The sequence below is a fragment of the Phascolarctos cinereus genome, unplaced genomic scaffold, assembly GCF_003287225.1.
Source record: "Phascolarctos cinereus isolate Bilbo 61053 unplaced genomic scaffold, phaCin_HiC Scaffold_4;HRSCAF=312, whole genome shotgun sequence".
In the NCBI taxonomy this organism is placed as follows: domain Eukaryota; kingdom Metazoa; phylum Chordata; class Mammalia; order Diprotodontia; family Phascolarctidae; genus Phascolarctos; species Phascolarctos cinereus.
Genome location: NW_027555847.1, coordinates 248,185,475 through 248,203,515, shown reverse-complemented (window position 1 = coordinate 248,203,515; position 18,041 = coordinate 248,185,475). Strand labels below are relative to the sequence as shown.

General features: G+C 41.4%; 1 protein-coding gene across 1 annotated transcript in view; it reads left to right on the top strand.

The window, feature by feature from the left end:
* Positions 1 to 18,041, top strand: part of MYO15A (myosin XVA) — a 134,415-nt gene that overhangs the window by 60,951 nt on the left and 55,423 nt on the right. Inside the window, 6 exon segments of the mRNA XM_078151742.1 lie at positions 930 to 1,184; positions 1,543 to 1,673; positions 2,398 to 2,493; positions 5,818 to 6,053; positions 12,108 to 12,286; positions 13,530 to 13,602. Coding sequence (XP_078007868.1) covers positions 930 to 1,184; positions 1,543 to 1,673; positions 2,398 to 2,493; positions 5,818 to 6,053; positions 12,108 to 12,286; positions 13,530 to 13,602 — 970 coding nt within the window.

Sequence of the window (18,041 nt, the reverse complement as noted above, 5' to 3'; positions counted from 1 at the left end):
CTGAGCCTTAGACTTGGCAACAATCGAAGGGGTAGCAGCAGAAGGAAGGTCTGGGACTGAGTGAAGAGCCTGTGAATCTAAGAACAGAAACCTATTAAAGGCAGCATTGGGAGTATAAACAGCTCTTCTGGGGAACAACCTCTCCATCCTTATTTATGGACAAACTGGATGATGCCACACCCTAGCCGTGGACTCCAAGGTTTTAACCAAATCCAAGCAGTGGGGCTCCTGGAGGACCCAAGGGAGACGGGGTGTGTATAGGGTGGTGGGGGGAAGAATGCTAATTCTTACATCCTTTTATTCATTCAACAGCCCCATGTGCTGATGATACAAAGACATATATAACTCAGTGCCAGCTCGGAGTGTATAATCTAATTGGAGAGATAATAAATGCTTGTTGAATGAATGAATGAATGAATGAATGAATGAATGAATGAATGAATGAATGAATGAATGCAACAGATCCTAATGAGCACAGTAAAAAATGACATTGATGCCATAAATATATGATTGTTCCACCAAGCAAATGAGGGATTCTGAGCTGGAGGGACCTCCAGGGACCTTCCATCATTACCCTGATGCCCTCCATGAAATCCCATCTTTTGTTTTGATATACCTATGTTTGTGACCTCTAATCACTTTGAGATTCCTTCCCTTCTCATGCCACCACCCCTTCCCACTTCCCTCAACATCCCCCTTCTCCCCTTACTCCAGGTTCAGGTCTCAGGGTCCTGGCAACTAGGTCACTGTTCTAATCAAAGTTGAAGGTAAAAATGAGGGATCACACAAATTAGAAGAAAGTGTAGGTGCAGAAGGTGATTCTGGGCTGGGAAGCAGAGTGGGGTAAGGGAAGGTATGCCCTATAGGTATCTCATGGTGGTGTTGCTTCCAAGAATAAGGGTCTTGGGGGGGGTGAGTGTGAATTCCAGGGAAAGTTTCAGGGGCACAGGGATGGCATAGCCCTAAACCTACAGATTGGTGCCCACTCTGGATGGGTAGCCACTTTCCACCCCCAGTCTCTTTAAAACTCTGGTGCCTGGCGTCCCCTGAACCCAGGACCAGGGGAGGAGGGAGAATCCCCTCTGAGTGCTGCGTCCCCCAGGAACTGACCAAGAGAGAGGTGGTGAATGTGGCCTGCCTTGAGGTGCCCGCTGAGCTGTCAGGACTCCTACAGGTGGTGACAGGTAGGCAAGGGACTCTAAAGGGCGGGGAGGGGACTGTACCTTCCAGAAGGTTACCAGGTTGGCAATGAAGTCTGGGAAGGGCCAGGACATAGGGGAGTAGGGAGAAGGGATGGGAACCATCAGAGAGGTTTCCTGGATTTGGGAGAGGCTGGCTGACCCAGTCCTGTGCCCCAGCTTGGGGCAGGCATCAGTCAGTGAGAATGTTTCAGAGCTAAAGTTTTGCATGGAGCCTCTGGAGAGGGAGAGGGAACGGATGGGATTCTAGTGTCTGGGGAAGATTCACGGTTAGGGAGAAGAGGTGGCAAGGGAAAGGGGGGAGCCTGTGTGCCTTCCTAGTCCTGTTTCCTCTGGCCCACAGTGTACAAACAGGCAAATGCTGGCTGCGTGGTTTCTGTCCGTACCCCCAAGCTACAGACTGATCCTCAGATTGCACTGCCCCTTGACATCAACAACTATCCTATGGTCAAGTACATCCAGGCCCACTTCAAGGTGAGGCCCTGATGGGATAGGATTTAACAGCTTCTGAGAAGGTTCTCAACTTCCCCCTCCCCCATCACTTTGCCTCCCCCACTCTATATTCTGTGTTGCCTGAAATTCCCACATTTGAGCTGAATTTCTTTGGAATGAGGCATTTTTCCATACTAAAATTACAAAAATCTCTAGGAGGATATCACCAAAGTAATATTGTCAGGTGGTACCTTTGTGGGGCCTAGTCCTCTCCAGACAAACTGAGCAAAGGCATGTAGCACAGTGCCTGACACATAGTAGGTACTTAATAAATGTTTTTTGGATTAGATTTTGAAGAGGTTTTTGGGTAAAAATAGAAGCAGAGTAAGTATGTCTGAAAGGGGGAAAATGCGGTAAAAAGGCAGGAAAGGAACACAAACTGGGAGAGTGGGACTGTGTCATTATGTGCAAGGTCAACCCTGGTTCTTCTTCAGCATTCTGGGGCTGGGGGCCCAGGGGAGGCAATGTGTGTGTCAGGAGGAGGGAAACAGAGCAACAGGAGACAGGGCCTCAGGACTACCCTGAGGTCATCTGCTAACCTCCTTTCCCAAAGAGACCCCGAACTCCATCATCCCTTTTTACACAGTAATTCCCTAAGTCTTATTCTCCCTTTTCCCACTATGTCCTTCCCCTAGTCCTATTCACCTTGGTTTTCCTTCACCATTGGTCACCCCACCAAATGTTGGTGTCCATGCTTTGTCCCTAGGATCCTGCCTTTGGGATGCTTACTGAGCCACTACAAAGCCCCCTTACCAGCCTGGAGAAAGAGCATCACCCAGAGGCCATCAGCATCTTCAAGCTGGTAAGTTCAAGACACAGGGGCAGGACTTTTGGAACTCAGGCTGTGACTCCTTTCTCTACACTGTTCCCCAGCTTCCTGGTGCCCACTGAAGGACTGGTGAATAGGGAAAGCCCCATACCCTCGACCTCCTGCCACATAATGAAAGTAGGGGAACATCTAGCCCCCACCTGTCTAGTCACTCCAGCTATCACCATGTAAGAATATAGGGGGTAATGGCTTTGGGTACAGAACCCATCCCTTTCTCTTGTTCTTCTCAATAATAAGATAGCACTAGTTAATACCTTACTGCTGTTCACCTTGAATGTGACAAAAATGATTTTACTCTAGATAGGAGGACACCATGTCGATATAGGTCAGCAGTTAATAGATACATCAAGCATTAGCTTTGCTCAACTTGAGAGATAATCTTGCCTAGTAATCCCTGGATCATCCAGCTCGTTCCTAGTCCAAATCCTTGCCTACCTGGGTGCAGGTGAATTGGCAAGCAGCCATGAATGTCCTTGATAGAATAAAAATAATTGAAAAAAAACCCTGACATTTATACAAGGGGTCTCAAAAGTCTTAGAGCACACAAGCTTTAATAGCTTTTAAATAACTGTTCTTAAAAATAGCTTTTAAAAGCTATTATTAATATATTATATATAATTAATAATATTCAAGGAACCCCCTATACAGTCCTTTAAGGTTACAGAGCTGTATAAGACATTATGTCATTTGATCTTCAAAGCAGCCCTGTGAAATAGGTACTATGACCCCATTTTATAGAGGAAGAAACTGATACTCAGAGTGGTTTAATAATGTGCCCACAGTTGCCCATCTAGTAAGTGTTTTAGGTGGGATTTGAATCTTGATAAATCCAGGTGCAGTTACACCCTATGGACCTTCATTATGCTTTAAAGTTTACAAAGTACTTTATGGCAGAGTTATAACTGGGGGGGGGGGTGACTAGATTTTGTCCCACAGCACCAAAAAATTGAGAGGGTCTTGATAGGAATTAAGCTCTTTTAGAAGCCTAGAAATAACTTCCCTTAGCAATTTTAATAATAACTAACATTTATATTGTACTTTATGATTATAAAGCATATTTATGTGATCTTCCAGTCTTGTAAGGTAGCCAGCTTGGGTGTCTTCTTTAACAGATGAGGAAACTTCTGTTACAAATGTTACAAAGGCTTTTTGCCTTGACCATACGATATGGTGATGTCGAGGGATGGTGCAATCTGAGGGGAAGAAAAATCCATTTTTGTCCATTGAAAATTAATTTTAAAAACAGAGTAAACTGAGGCTCAAAAACATTGAAAGACTCAATCAAGATTATACAATTAGTGAATGATCAAGCCTAAACTAGAACTCAGGTGTCCTGACTCCAAATTCAGTGTTCATTTAACTTTAAATTTGAATCAACTTAGGAAATACAGATGGGCAGTTAGGTGGCACAGTGGATAGAGTGTGGCTGAAGTCAGGAATTCAAATCTGGCCTCAAAGACACTTACTGGCTGTGTGACCCTGGCCAAGTCACTTAACCCTGTTTGCCTTAGTTCTTCATCTGTAAAATGAGGTGGAGAAAAGAATGGCAAACTACTCTTTGCCAAGTATCTTTGCCAAGAAAACCCCAAATGGGGTCATGATGAGTCAAACAGGACTGAATAGCAGCAATCAATACAGAAACACAACCATTCACGTAGAATGCATTCATTTCATGCATTTAGCAACTACTCTGGACCTATCTCTGTGTCAAGAGGGATGGATAATACAGAAAAACATAAAATAGAATGTAAGAGCTACAGATCTCGAAGGGCTTTCAGAAGGTTGAATAAGAATCCACTTTTTAACATTTCTAACCATCTATGTGAAACTGGGCAAGTCACTTAACCTCTGTCTGTCTCAGTTTTCTCATCTATAAAATGGGGATAATAATAGAACCTACCTCCCAGAATTGTTGAGAGAATCAAATCAGCTAATATTTGAAAAGTGTTTTACAAACCTTAAGCACTGTGTAAATAGCACCAGCCATTTCTATGACCTGGGTCTGTTATTACAATGGATATAGATTCTATACTTCATGGGTGACTTTGAGTATAGGCCTGGTGATGAACTCAATGTCTACTTCGAAAACCCAGTATAGCTCATTTTAGTGTAGGCAGGCTCATCAACAGTTTGATAACAGGGCGATGAACTCCCTAGAGCTCAGGAGAACTTAATTTTGAGATCTCCATTGTCCCTCAGGGGCTGGCAGCAGCAGAGATAAATTAAAACATGACCAGGGTGGAGGGAGGCCTGGAGAACATGCCTTATGAAGGTAGGCTGAGGGAAATAGAGAAACAGAGACCCAGAGGAGACATATTACCTAGTCTCAAGCATTTGAAGGGCCATTATACAGAGGAAGGATTACACAGGGCTGCTTAGCCCCAGAGGATGGAGATTTCAGGAAGTCACATTGAGGCTTGATGTCAGGAAAAACTTATTGCTTAGAGCTTTCTCAAAGCGACATGCGTGGATTGCCTTTGGAGAAAGTGGGCATCCCCCCCTGGAGGTCTTGGAGCATAGTTTAGGTGAACCCTTTTTGGGCAGGTAGAAGGGATTCTTGCTCAGTATAGGTCAGACTAGATGACCCTTGAGGTCCCTTCCAGCTTTTAGACTCTATGATCTGTGATATTAAGGTATGAGGAGTTGCAATCTGTATAAGTAGAGGGAGTGTCCGATGCAACAAAATTAGAGATTTTTGAGGGAGTGAAGCAATAACCATGGCATGAGTATGCTGTGCACAAGGCACTTTTTCTTTTCTGACCAGACCTTTGATTTCACCAAGGTAAAGTTCTCTCTGGGGAGGAGTGCCTCCTCCCCATCAATGCAAATCAGCAACTGCTCTGACCCTTAATCAGATATAATGCCATTTGAATAATAAGAACCTGATAAATGTGGAAGACTGCAATTAGGAGGGAGGATACCTCAGGGAGGGGCAACAGCATAGGGAAAAGAGGAACAGAAGGGCCATATAGGAGGGAGCAGTGGAAAATAAGACCAGGAAGAATAGCTTCCCTTCAAGGAGGTCCCTTGTACCTCTTAAGTCTAGCTAGAATCCTATGAAAGGCAGGCTAGTACCGAAGAGCCTTGAATGCCACACTAAGAAATATGAACAGCATCCTATAGTGGGGCACTGGCCAGAGGAAACTCTTGAGCAAAGAAGGGAATTATTTGGCATAAACTTGAACAGGGTAATTTTTACATGAAGGCCTTCTATGCCAGTAGAAGGGACTAGGAGGTATTTATTTTTACTGGGGTCATAGAGGACTTCTCTGTGTCTGGTTTTCACAATAATTATAGATTCTACGCTTCATGGGTGATCCCCACCTCCACGGAGCTCAGGACAACCTGTTTGGGAATTATATTGTCCAGAAGGGGCTCACAAAGGCTGAGCTGAGGGATGAGATCCTGGTCCAGCTGGCCAATCAGGTGTGGCGGAACCCCAACGTCAGCAACAAGGAACGTGGTTGGCTCCTGTTGGCCTCCTGCCTCAGTGGTTTTGCACCCTCGCCTCGCCTGGACAAGTATTTGCTCAAGTGAGTAGGGGTCTGGGAAGTCTGAGGCTCCAACCAGTAGGACATAGATACAGCACCCCATGAAGCACAAAGGGATTATTTCATGGCAATTTAGGATCTTACACAGAAGCACATATTACTGTTGATTGCCATCTAGGGGCTGACTAGCAAATCACTAGGCCATTGATCAGTAAACATTGCTTTGAGCACTTACTTTTTTTTTTTTTTACATTTATCTGAATATTTTATTTTCCAATTTTTTAACATTTTTATTTAAAGTTTTGAGTTCCAAATTCTATTCCTCCCTTCCCTCCCCTCTCCCTGAGAAGGTAAACAATTAAATATAAGTTATACATGTGCAATTATGTAAAACATTTCTATATTAGTCATTTTGTACAAGACGACTTGAATAAAAGAAAAAAATGAAAGAAAGAAAGTAAAAAATAGCATGCTTTGGTCTGTATTCAATCAATATCAGTTCTTTCTCTACAGGCAGATAGTATACTTCCATCATTAGTCCTTTGGGATTGTCTTAGATCATTGTATTGGGGAGAATAGCTAAGTCATTCACAATTCTTCATCATACAATATTGCTGTTACTATGTAAAACATTCTCCTGGTTCTGTTCATTTCACTATGCATCAGTTCATGTAAGTCTTTACAGGTTTTTCTAAAATCATCCTGCTTGTCATTTCTTATAGCACAATATTATTCCACTACAATCATATACCACAGCTTGTATAGCCATTCCTCGATTGAAGGGCATCCCTTTGATTTCCAATGCTTAGCCACCACAAAAAGAGCTGCTATAAATATTTTTGTATAAATAGGTCCTTTTCTCTTTTTTGGATGTCTTTGGGATATTGGCCTAACAATGGTATTACCAGAGCAAAAGGTATGCATAGTTTTATAGCCCTATGGGCATTGTTCAAATTGCTCTCCAGAATGGTTGGGTGAGTTCACAATGAGCACTTACTTTTCACTAAGTGCTACTGCTTGCAATGTTTCCTCTTCAGCCTGTTTTCAGATTGGTTAGAGCAGTGGGTCCTTAACTTTATTCTACATTCTAGTCATAAGTGAGCCCTAATCCTAGCCACAAGTGGATCTTGACCTTAACCACAAACTGAGCCCTAACCCCAACCACACACTGAGCCCCAACCCCAGCCGCATACACTGAACTCAGTCTGGTACTCATGCTGAAATCTAATTCTGGCCCACTAATTCATAAATGAATGTTTTTTGACATGAAGAATATTATTGAAAAAGTGGATGACTTAGCACAAAAATTTGCGTGTGTGTGTGTGTGTGTGTGTGTGTGTGTGTGTGTGTGTGTGTGTGTGTGTGTAAGGATTTGAATCCTTTTCCTAAACAAAGAGCAGTGCAGCTTCATTTCTGTGTGGCACAGAACCTGAGAGCTAGGGGTTGAGGAAGGGACATAAGCGGCATAAGGAGCCCTGGCAAGCTGTCTACTCATCCAGTTTGAAGAGGAGAAAAGGCAGGAAGGAAAGGAAAGGAAGGTGCAGCGTTTATAAGGTGGGGACTGTCTGAACAATTGTCATACATAGGGAATTCAGGATAACTCTGGTTCACTGTGTGCCCTATCCACATAGGTTTAATGGTGTTAGTGGCAGAGATGGTTAGCAGGGGGTACAGTTAGGAAGGTAGATTGGACCCAGACTACTGAATACTAGGCTAAGAGATTTAGACTTTATCCTGAAGGTATTAAAGAAGGGGCAAGAAAAGAGAACAAATATTTATTAAGTGTTTACTCTGTGCCAGACACAGTGCTAAATACTTTACAAATACTACCTCATTTGATTCTCACAATCACCCGTGGAGGTCAATGCTGTTATTATCCCCACTTTACAGTTGGGGAAACTGAAGCAGATAGAAGTTAAGTGACTTGCTCAGAGTCACACAGTTAATAAAACTCTTCCTGATTCCAGGCTCAGTACTCTATCCACTTCATCATGGAACAATAGAAAGTTTTTGAGAGTGCCTGGTGACTTATTATTCAAAATCATGGCACAATCTACCTTAGAGGTCCTTTATAAAATTGGTGTTGGGGTCCGTGCTGTCCTTGGTTCCTAGAGGCCTTTAGAAAAAAAAAATCTTTGGATTACCAGACCACATTGGATGGAGAATATAATGAGTCAGCCTCATCTTCAATTCTCTGTAGCACATATATAGACAATCCCCAATTTACACTCAATTTCGGAATGAACAGGACAGAAGTAGTGGTAGAAGAGGTAGACAGCTGCCTTGGGTATAATGAGCAGGATGGCAATTTAAAATATTACTTTTTATAAATGTAACCAGGTGTCTCTGTGGAGGGCAAAGTTGGTTAAAAAGGACTTTTTTCTCTTCCTTCCGGGAATAGGAGGGCCCATTCCTCCCAGACCATGCCTGTGTCCATCCATGGGCTCAGCTTCAGCTGTCACCTTCCCTCTGGTCATACCTTCGTTTCTCCCTTTGGAGGGTAGCTGATGTCTGAGCAACCCAGACTATTGCAAAGAACTCAGGCTAAATCTGAGCTCTAGAGGCACAGTTTGCCCAGATCCACGTGGTTTTCTTTTTACACAGAGTTTTAAAATATAGATTATTAATATAATAATATGAGAGGTAGCTACATAGCACAGTAGATACAGTGCCAGCCCTTGGAGTCGGGAGGACTTGACTTCAAATCCATCCTCAGACACTTCCTCTCAACAAGTGTGACTCTTGACAAGTCACTTAACCCTGGTTACCTCAGTTTCCTCATCTGTCAAATGAGCTAGAGAAGGAAATGGCAAACCAATCCAGTATCTTTGCCAAGAAAACCCTAAACGGGGTCACAAAGAGTCGGACACGACTGAAACAACTGAACAACAACAATAAAATACAAATGAAATTAAAGTATCTAAAAATCTTGCACCCAGATTAGAATGACCATGACATGGTCACCATGTCAGAAATGAGGATCCTTGATTTTTTAATGGCTTCCCACAATCCACATTCTCTCTACTCAGTTACATACATGGGGGGGGGGGGAAATTGAGATAAAATTTTAACTCTATTTAGAGAAAAACCATATTTTTTTTAAACAGGGGAATTGAAGGAGAAAACAGCTTAGAATGAGTACAGACTTAGGATTTAAATATCTGCCCTTTAAAACTGAAAAGGGAGGAGAAAGTGAAAAAGAAAGCTTATAATAAGTCTTCCTGCAGTTCCACTCAGTTCTTAAAAGGAACCTGATGTTCTCAATCTGAATTCCCTTACATAAAGCTGAGGCTGCACTGAGGCTGCTTACCCGGCTTCTCCCTAGCTGAGTGTTGCCGAGGGTAGGGGGAGGTCTCACTGCTCAGCTTGTTAAATCCTGGGGAAACGAGGACATTGCCACCCACTGCCCCATCTGTGTCTGCTTGTTTCCGTGTACCTGTCCTCTGTTTGTCTTCGTGTTGGTGTGCCTGGGAAGCAGCTGCTCCTAGGGCTGTGCTCCTCCCCAAAACTGAACCCCAAACTCCCTCCTAGCCACTTCAGCTCAGCACCCTCCCCTTGGGGTTCTGGCATGCATTTTTTTGTCTTTTCAATGTGATAGATTTTATTCCATTCATGGACTTCAATTCCCATCATGCATTTCTTCTTGTCCCAGAGGCACTTGGGCTACATTAAATTGTTTGATGCCAAGAAATTCAGCTCTCCCTGTCAGACTGACATTTCTTTTCTTTTTTATTAATTAATTTATTTCGATTTATCAACAATCACTTCCATATGCTTTTGAATTTAAAATTTTTCTCTTTCTTCCTCCCCACCACCCTCCCCAAGATGACACACAATCTGATATAGGATATAGATATATAGATATAGAGAGATATATATGTTCTTATTAAACATATTTTCAGATTAGTGATGTTGTGAGTAAAAATTAGAACCAATAGGAGGAACCACCAGAAAGAGGAAACAAAACTCAACAGAAGAGAAAAAAATAGCATGCTTCGATCTGCATTCAAATTCCATAGTTCTTTCTTTGGATGTGGATAGCATTTTCCATCACGAGGTGTTTGGAGTTGTCTTAGATCCTTGTATTGCTGCAAATGGTTACCGGCATTTCTTTTGTAATAAATCAAATTGTATGTGTTACTGGAAGACTGTAGCATACACAGGGCCCAGTTTTTAAACCTTACCTACGATGTCTAAATGAATGTTTTGGGCTCTGGGAATGACCCATACATAGGAATGAGCAAGAAAAATCTTAGAGGGGCAGCTAGGTGGCGCAGTGGATAGAGCACTAGCCCTGAAGTCAGGAGGACCTGAGTTCAAATCCAGCCTCAGACACATAACAGTAGCTGTGTGACTCTGGACGAGTCACTTAACCCCATTGCCTAGCCAAAAAAGAAAAGAAAAATCTTAGGACTTTTTGTCTCCACCTCTTCTCCAGAAACTTCTCTTTGTTTCCCAATGTAAATAGAGAGAGAAAGAATAGAACCTCTTGTGCAGATGTAAAAAGATAAAGAAGCACCTGTCTTATATGTAGCATATTGTGAGAAGGCACAACACCGTTTCCCAACTCCAACAAAGTGAAGTAAGGATATAAGATCTGGAGTCTGACTAAATCCAAAGCTGACCAAATCAACCAGCCTCACCTTGTCACTGGATTCATTACTATATATTTAGTTTTATCTTCCCAAGATCTATAGTGATCTAGGGGCATATCATGATAATTTATTCTTCTTTAATAAACTTTCAGTCTTTTCCATTCATTAGTAGCTCTAGGCCTCACCCAAATTCATTAAATATTAATTATTTAGTGAAATGGAAAAAAATGTCTACTTACCAATAGTAATTACTTATTTATCTATAAGTAAGCAAATATTAATATTACTGAATGAATATGTATGATTTATTAATATTTATCAATATTAAACATCAAATATATTTACAACATTTTTGGTTATGATCAACGTCACAGCCCAAGTCACTTCAAATCCTAAAAATTTTTGTTGTTGAATCAGACTCTTTGTGACCCCATTTGGGGTTTTCTTGGCAAAGATACTAGAGTGATTCTCCATTTCCTTCTCCAGCTCATTTGACTGTTGAGTAAACTGAGGCAAACAGGGTGAAGTAATTTGCCCAGGTTCACACAGTTAGTGAGTGTCTGAGGCCAGATTTGAACTCATGAAGATAAGTCTTTCTGATTCCCAACCCAGTGCTCTATAGACTATGCCACCCAACTGCCCCCCAAATAACAATAGTCAATTCTTCTTTACTTGTCTGGAAATTTGGTCTTACATTATTCAGTTAATTCCAGATACCGATTAGTCTTTTGACAATCGTTTTAACATTTCTCCTCAATATTAGTCCTTTTCCTGTCTTCTCCTCAGAAATTTGCTGTACTTACTAGTCCCTCACAAACTCTTCATAAAATTGTCATGATGAAGTTCCTTTGTGGACAACCTAGTTAAAATCGTTCCCACGAGGAAGAAGTTTCTCCTCACCTCCTTCCTATCTGCCTCCTCCACAGATTCTTCATCAATGCTCATAGATCATTGATAATACACGTTCATCTTCTCCCTTTCTCCTTAGGAAGACGTTCTTAGCATTTTCTCAACTGACTACTTAAACAGCCAACACAAATTGCTTTTCTTAACATTCCATTTGAATTTTCATCTGGCTCTTAGAGCTACAATGATAACATCTGTATTTTCTGTTAGATAGACATTTGAACCAGGGGCTACATATAGATATAGAGCAAGCATGAGCAAGTTGTACCCATCCTCTTCCATCTTGACCCAGAATATACTACAAAGGTGTCTGTAGTTAGACCTAGAAATATACTTTCCATGAACTTAGGTATACCATAGACAAAATAAGGTTTTAGAGGTTAGTCTGGAAACCTTGCCTTATTTCTAGGAAAAGATGATTTCCATGTTCTAAACAACTGACTTTGGGCCAGCCTGAAAACCTTGCCTTATTAGAACATAACCTTCATTAGCTGGAAACTATTTATTCTTCTTATGATAATAAGAAGGATGGTGCAAGATTTCTTCTGTGTTCTCCCTTGTCCCTGAAGTCTGCTTATCCTCTGACCCTCACCAGGTTTGTCTCTGATTATGCCCACAATGGCTTCCAGGCTATGTGTCAGCACAGACTCATACAGGCCATGGCCAAAGCCCAGAAGGGTCCTGGAGCAGCCCGAACCTTCCCTCCAACCCTACTTGAATGGACAGTTACTCAAAAGAAGGCCAACATGGCGTTAGATGTCCACTGCTTTAATGGTGAGTCGGGGGAGGGAGGTGGTTGAAGAAGGGGAAGGAGGGAGGGAGATGGGAGATAATTCTGTAAGAGTTTACAGATAAGTAGAATTCTGGAATGTATGAAGTATCATCATTGGTCACTAATAAAACCTACTCATTTTACAGAAGAGGAAACTGTGGCCCAGAAAGGCAAAGAGATTTGTCCAAGGTCACACAGTTGGTGCCAGAACAAAGACTAAAATCTAGATATCCTGCCTAGCCTGGTGTTCTCTTCTCAATATCAGACCCAAAGGCCCAAAGATTTGAGTCAGGCAGTGCCTGGCCCTTTTCCTACTCCCCACCCTCTGGTTGGTCATGGGGATGGGAGATACAAGAGTAGAGGATGACTCTTTTCTTGGACTCACACTCCTAAGACTTACACAAGAAAAGTTAACTAAGAATACAGAGCTATCACTAGATAGGATGTGATGAATTTGAAATTAACTAGTCCAGGAAGTAGTGCAATGAAGGTTAGAGAACAGTGATCAAGGAAGGCTGTATGGATTTGATTTTGGCCTCAAAGGATGAACATAATATTGTTGTTTGTCCCTCACTCTCGAAGAGGACCATGACATCAGGAAGGTGATGCCATGACTTGCACACTAATTGCATTTAAGTGAGCGAGGGCTGTGCAAAGTCACCAGACTCACTTTCTCCTCTAGAGCCATCTGGGTCCAGTGATAAGATATAGATCAGAACAACTGGAAATGGCCCCCAATATAGATAATAAGAGAGGGAAGGATAGAGCATTCCAAGCCAGGAGAATGGTGTGAGTTAAAAACAGAAACAATAATTCATATCTTACATGAAGGATCAAACCAGCTAGAGCAAAGAGTTTGTGCAGGAGAGAAGTGACAGATATGATTAGAGAAGAAAGGTGAATATGGGTGATTATGGAAGGCTCTGAATACCAGAATGAGGACTTAGGCTTTGTTCTGCCAGCAATGAAGGCTTCTAAGCAGGGAACCAAAAGCATGTTTAAAGGAAAATACAGCAACAACTGTGCAGAGTGAACTGAAAATGGGAAATATGGAGACAGGCCAATTAGGAGGCTGTCTCAACGGTCCAAGAAAAAGATAAAGAGGCTATGAAATGGGGTGATGGTAGAATGAATGGAAAGGAAGAGATGGTGTGCGAATCCTTAGGTGAGAAGATTGGTAGCACCTGGTAAATTTGAAATCTCGTTTCTGAGTAGGATCCAATAACCAACCCATTGGCTTTCTAGGGGACCAGTTTTCTTGCCCAATCCATTCATGGAGCACAGGAGAGGATGTGACTGGAGACATTCTGAAACACAGGTATGGATCATAAAATTATAGACTTGGAAGGAATCCCAAAGTCATCTGGTCCAACATTACCTGAAGCATGATACCTCTATAATATCCTCAAAAAAGTGGTCATTCAGACTCCACTTGAAAATTTCCAGAGATGGAAACTCATTACTTTGCAGAGAAACCCCTTTCATTTTTGAAAAGCTCCATTAGTGTTTCCTTATAGCTAACCTACAATTTACCTCCCTGAAGTTTCTATCCCTTGTTCTTGCTTCTGCCTTCTAGATGCAAACAAAAAAAGTTAAATTTCTCTTCCACGTCATATGTCTTCAAATATTTGAATACAGCAATAATATTCCCACTAAGTCAGGGGCTTTTAGACTGGGATCTAAGAACTTCTATTTTTTGTATTTAGTTTTTTGATAACTGGATTTCAATAGAATTGATTTCCTTCTTAATCCTATGTATTTCATTTTGTGCATTTAAAAACACTGTTCTGAGAAGAGGTCCACAGGCTTCACCAGACTGTCAGTGGGATCCAAGACACAAAAAGGAATTCCTGCCCTAAGTCTTTTCTTTTCCAAGCTAAATGTCTCCAGTTTCTTCAGGCAATCCTCACATGACATGGTTGCCAGATTCTTCACAATACTGGTTGCCTTCCTGGTATTCAGGCCAGCTTGTCAATGCCCTTCCTAAAATGTGATGGTCTAATAATACTCCAAAGGTTGTCTGATCAGAGCAGTGTATAGCAAGATTCATGCCCCCTTGTTCTAAACATTTTACTTCTATTAATGAAGCCTATGAATGAAGGTTCTTTTTTCACTGCCATTTCACATTGTTGATTTCTATTCATCTTGTGGTCCACTAAATGCTCCAGGTCTTTTTCATACGACGTATTGTCTAGCCTATACATCCCCTGCCCTGGACCTATGCATTTATATTTTTTGTTAACCTAAGTGTAGACTTTACATTTATACTTCAAGGATCTGTAGTTTCATCAGAATAGGTACCCTCTCTGTTGATGCAGACAGCAGTCCCTCTCTATAAATGGGAGGAGGAGGAGAACAGGTATTTATTATGCATATTACTATCTTATTTGGTCCTCACACAACCTGGGAGGTAGGCACTATTAGTATCCTCAGTTGAAGAGAATAAGGCAGATAGAGGTTAAATGATTCGCCCAGGATCACACAGCTAATAAGTTTCTGAGGCTGAATTTGAACTCGGGTCTTCCCAACTCAATCTTTGAACTCATATTTCAGAGACCAGCATTCTCTCCATAGCATCACCTCGAGGCCTCTAAAAACTTTAGTCTTTGTGAATTGGTATGCTCCTCTCAAAATTCATCACACTAGGTCATTTTGGACCCTACTACTATATACATATATGCATGTATACATGTGTATATACATATTCATACATATTTACATCTATAGATGTATGTAAATACACTGCTAAAGCCCAACTCTGATGCCTTATTGTGGTGTGGAGGTGACTGTCTTATGTATCTATCTATCTATCTATCTATCTATCTATCTATCTATCTATCTGTCTGTCTGTCTGTCTGTCTGTCTGTCTGTCTATCTGGCTGACAAGTTCTCTCTGTAAGTCAGGTAATAATAAAAACTCACATTTCTATAGTGTGTGTGAGTATAAATATGATCTCACCTTACTAGATTTGTCCCACTGTTTCAGACTATTTAAATTGTTTTGGATTCCATTTTGTTACTCAAGATATTATCTATCCATCCTAGTTCTGTATCTTAGGCAGATTTTAAAAGTGTTTTCTCTTATGCTTTCATTCAAGTCATTGATCAAAATAATGACTTAGCATAGAGCCAAAGACAAAAACCCTCTGCACGGTTTTAGAAATCTCTCTCTAGATTGTTACTGATCCATTAAATATTCCTGTTTGGGTCTGGACCAGAGGTGGGGAACCTGTGTCCTCGAGGCCACATGTGGCCCTCTAGGTCCTTAAGTGTGGCCCTTTGACTGAATCCAAACGTCAGAGAACAAATCCTTTTATTAAGGGGACTTGTTCTATAAAGTTTGGATTCAAAGGGCCACACCTGAGGACCGGTCACATGTGGCCTCTGGAGTTGGCCAATTCCAAATTCACCTAATTGGACTACCATTAACATGTTTTCGTGTTGTCTAAGAAGGTACCATAAGACATTATTAAACTCTTTGATAAAATCCAGTCATATTATATGTATGTAATTCCCTTGATCTGCCAGCCTCATAGTCCCACCAACAGGGAAGCTGAGATTAATCTGGATGTAGTCCAAGAACCTCATTTTACAGATAAGAAATGGCCACACAGGTAGTAAATAAGTCAGGATTCAAACCCAGGTCCTCAGATTCCAAATTCCATGGTCTTGTCCAGTGGTAACATGACCCTTGTTGATTCATGGGTTTCATACTTTCCAAGTCCAAAGAGACATCCCTTGAATGAACCTGGAGAACGTTGCCAAGAATTGAAGACAAGCTCAGTGGTCTATTATAGTTGAAAGAATCCACTTTCTATCTTTCCCTTTTTAGAGAAGATGTATTTCCCTTTCCCTGTCCTGGAGCATCTCTCCCACTCTCCATGATTTTTCAAAGATTTCTGTTAGCAAGTAACTCAACATCTGCACCTCCAGATTACTTCAGTACCCTGAGAGCTAGTACCTGGGCCTACTGTGAACTCCTTAAGGATAATCAGGTCCTTCCTGACTAGCTCCTTACCTAGCATAGGATTCAGGTGCCTGTTAACCATTTTTGTTGCATCCTTTCCAGTTCGAAGATCATTGTCCTTGGTGGGGAAAAGAGACACATCATCACAGTCGAGTGATTCTCCCTCCTCTCCATTGTCCTTTATTATGGTTCCAACCATCCCCAGCAGGGATCCTTTTCTTCATTTGATCTTCACATTTCCCCCTAGATAGCTTTAAAAGTCCTTTGCTAACAATCCGGCCCATTCCCCAGCAGCCTCAGCTCTTCTGTTCTTTAGGTCATTCATTATTCTTCAAAGACCTGTGCCCTTCTTGTATTCATCCCCGGTTGCCTACAGTATCTGTCTTTGCTTCTATATGCTGTACATGTCTCTTTCAAATTCTCTTTGATTGATGAGTTCCCTATGCAGCCAGATATTAATAAAACCTTACATTTATAAAATTCATAAAAGGGGTTTTTTTTGGGGGGAACCAATGATATGCAGGGTGTCCCAAAAGTCTTAAGCTATTAAGGCTTTAAAGAGCACTGAGACTTTTGGGGCACCCTGTGTTTTGTTTTTCCAACACTTTCATTTCTGAACCTATCCCCCTTCTCTCCTTACCCAGTGAATCATCCTTTGTAACAAAAAATTGAAAAGGAAGACAAAAAAGGCAATCTTATTTCAAATCTGATTTGGCCGATTAGTTCCCTATACAGCCAGATAATAATAAAAGCCCACATTTCTATAGTGCATAAAGGATTTTTTTGGGGGAAAAAACCATTGCTATACAGGATGTCCCAAAAGTCTCAGTTTAGCTTTAATAGCTTAAAATAGCACTGAGACTTTGGGAGACCTTGCATTTTGTTTTTACAACACCTTCATTTTCTCCTTCTTCCCCTATATAATGAATCCTCACTTGTAACAATAATGACAAGACAAAAAAAAATGAGTCCAGCAAAACTAATTGTAGTGTGGGGGCAGGTAGGTCATGCACTGGGTAGAACTTGGAATCAGGAGGACTTACCTTCTTGAGTTCAAATCCTGCCTCAGACATTTACTAGCTATGTGACCCTGGGCAAGTCACTTAACCCTGTTAGCCTTAGTTTTCTCATTTGTAAAATGATCTGGAGAAGGGAATGGCAAACCATTCCAGGATCTTTGCCAAAAAAACTCCAAAATGGGGTCATGAAGAGTCAGACACAATTTAAACGATTCAATGATAACAAATTATAGTATATGCAATTTTCCACACCCATAGTCCCCCTACCTCTGCAAAGAAGAGAGGGAGGGTACGTGAGGATTTACAAAGCATTCACAACCACGTGAGGCTGGTAGTACAATTAGTATCATCCCTCTTTTAGATATGAGAAAACTGAACCTCATAGAAGTTGTGATTTTTCCAAGTTACTACTAAGTGTCAGAGCCAAGTCATACCAAAGCCAAGAGCAAAGCAATTCAACTGTACTATACTGCCTTCTGTACTAGTGTCTTTAGAAAAGTCAGCATGGCAACAAGCACTCATTAAGCACCTACTGTGTGCCAGAAACTCGGCTAAATGCTGAGGATACCTAATAATAATAATAATAATAAATAATAATAATAATAATAATAATAATAATAATAATGATAATAATAAGGCAATCAGTCCCTGCCCTCCAGGAGGGAGGAGCCCTCTCTCACGCTAAAAGGACTACCCTCGTGGGCTACCTCTGTGCAGTATGAATTGGGAGCAGAGAGCACGCTGACATTTTCTACTTTCCCAAACCCTGAG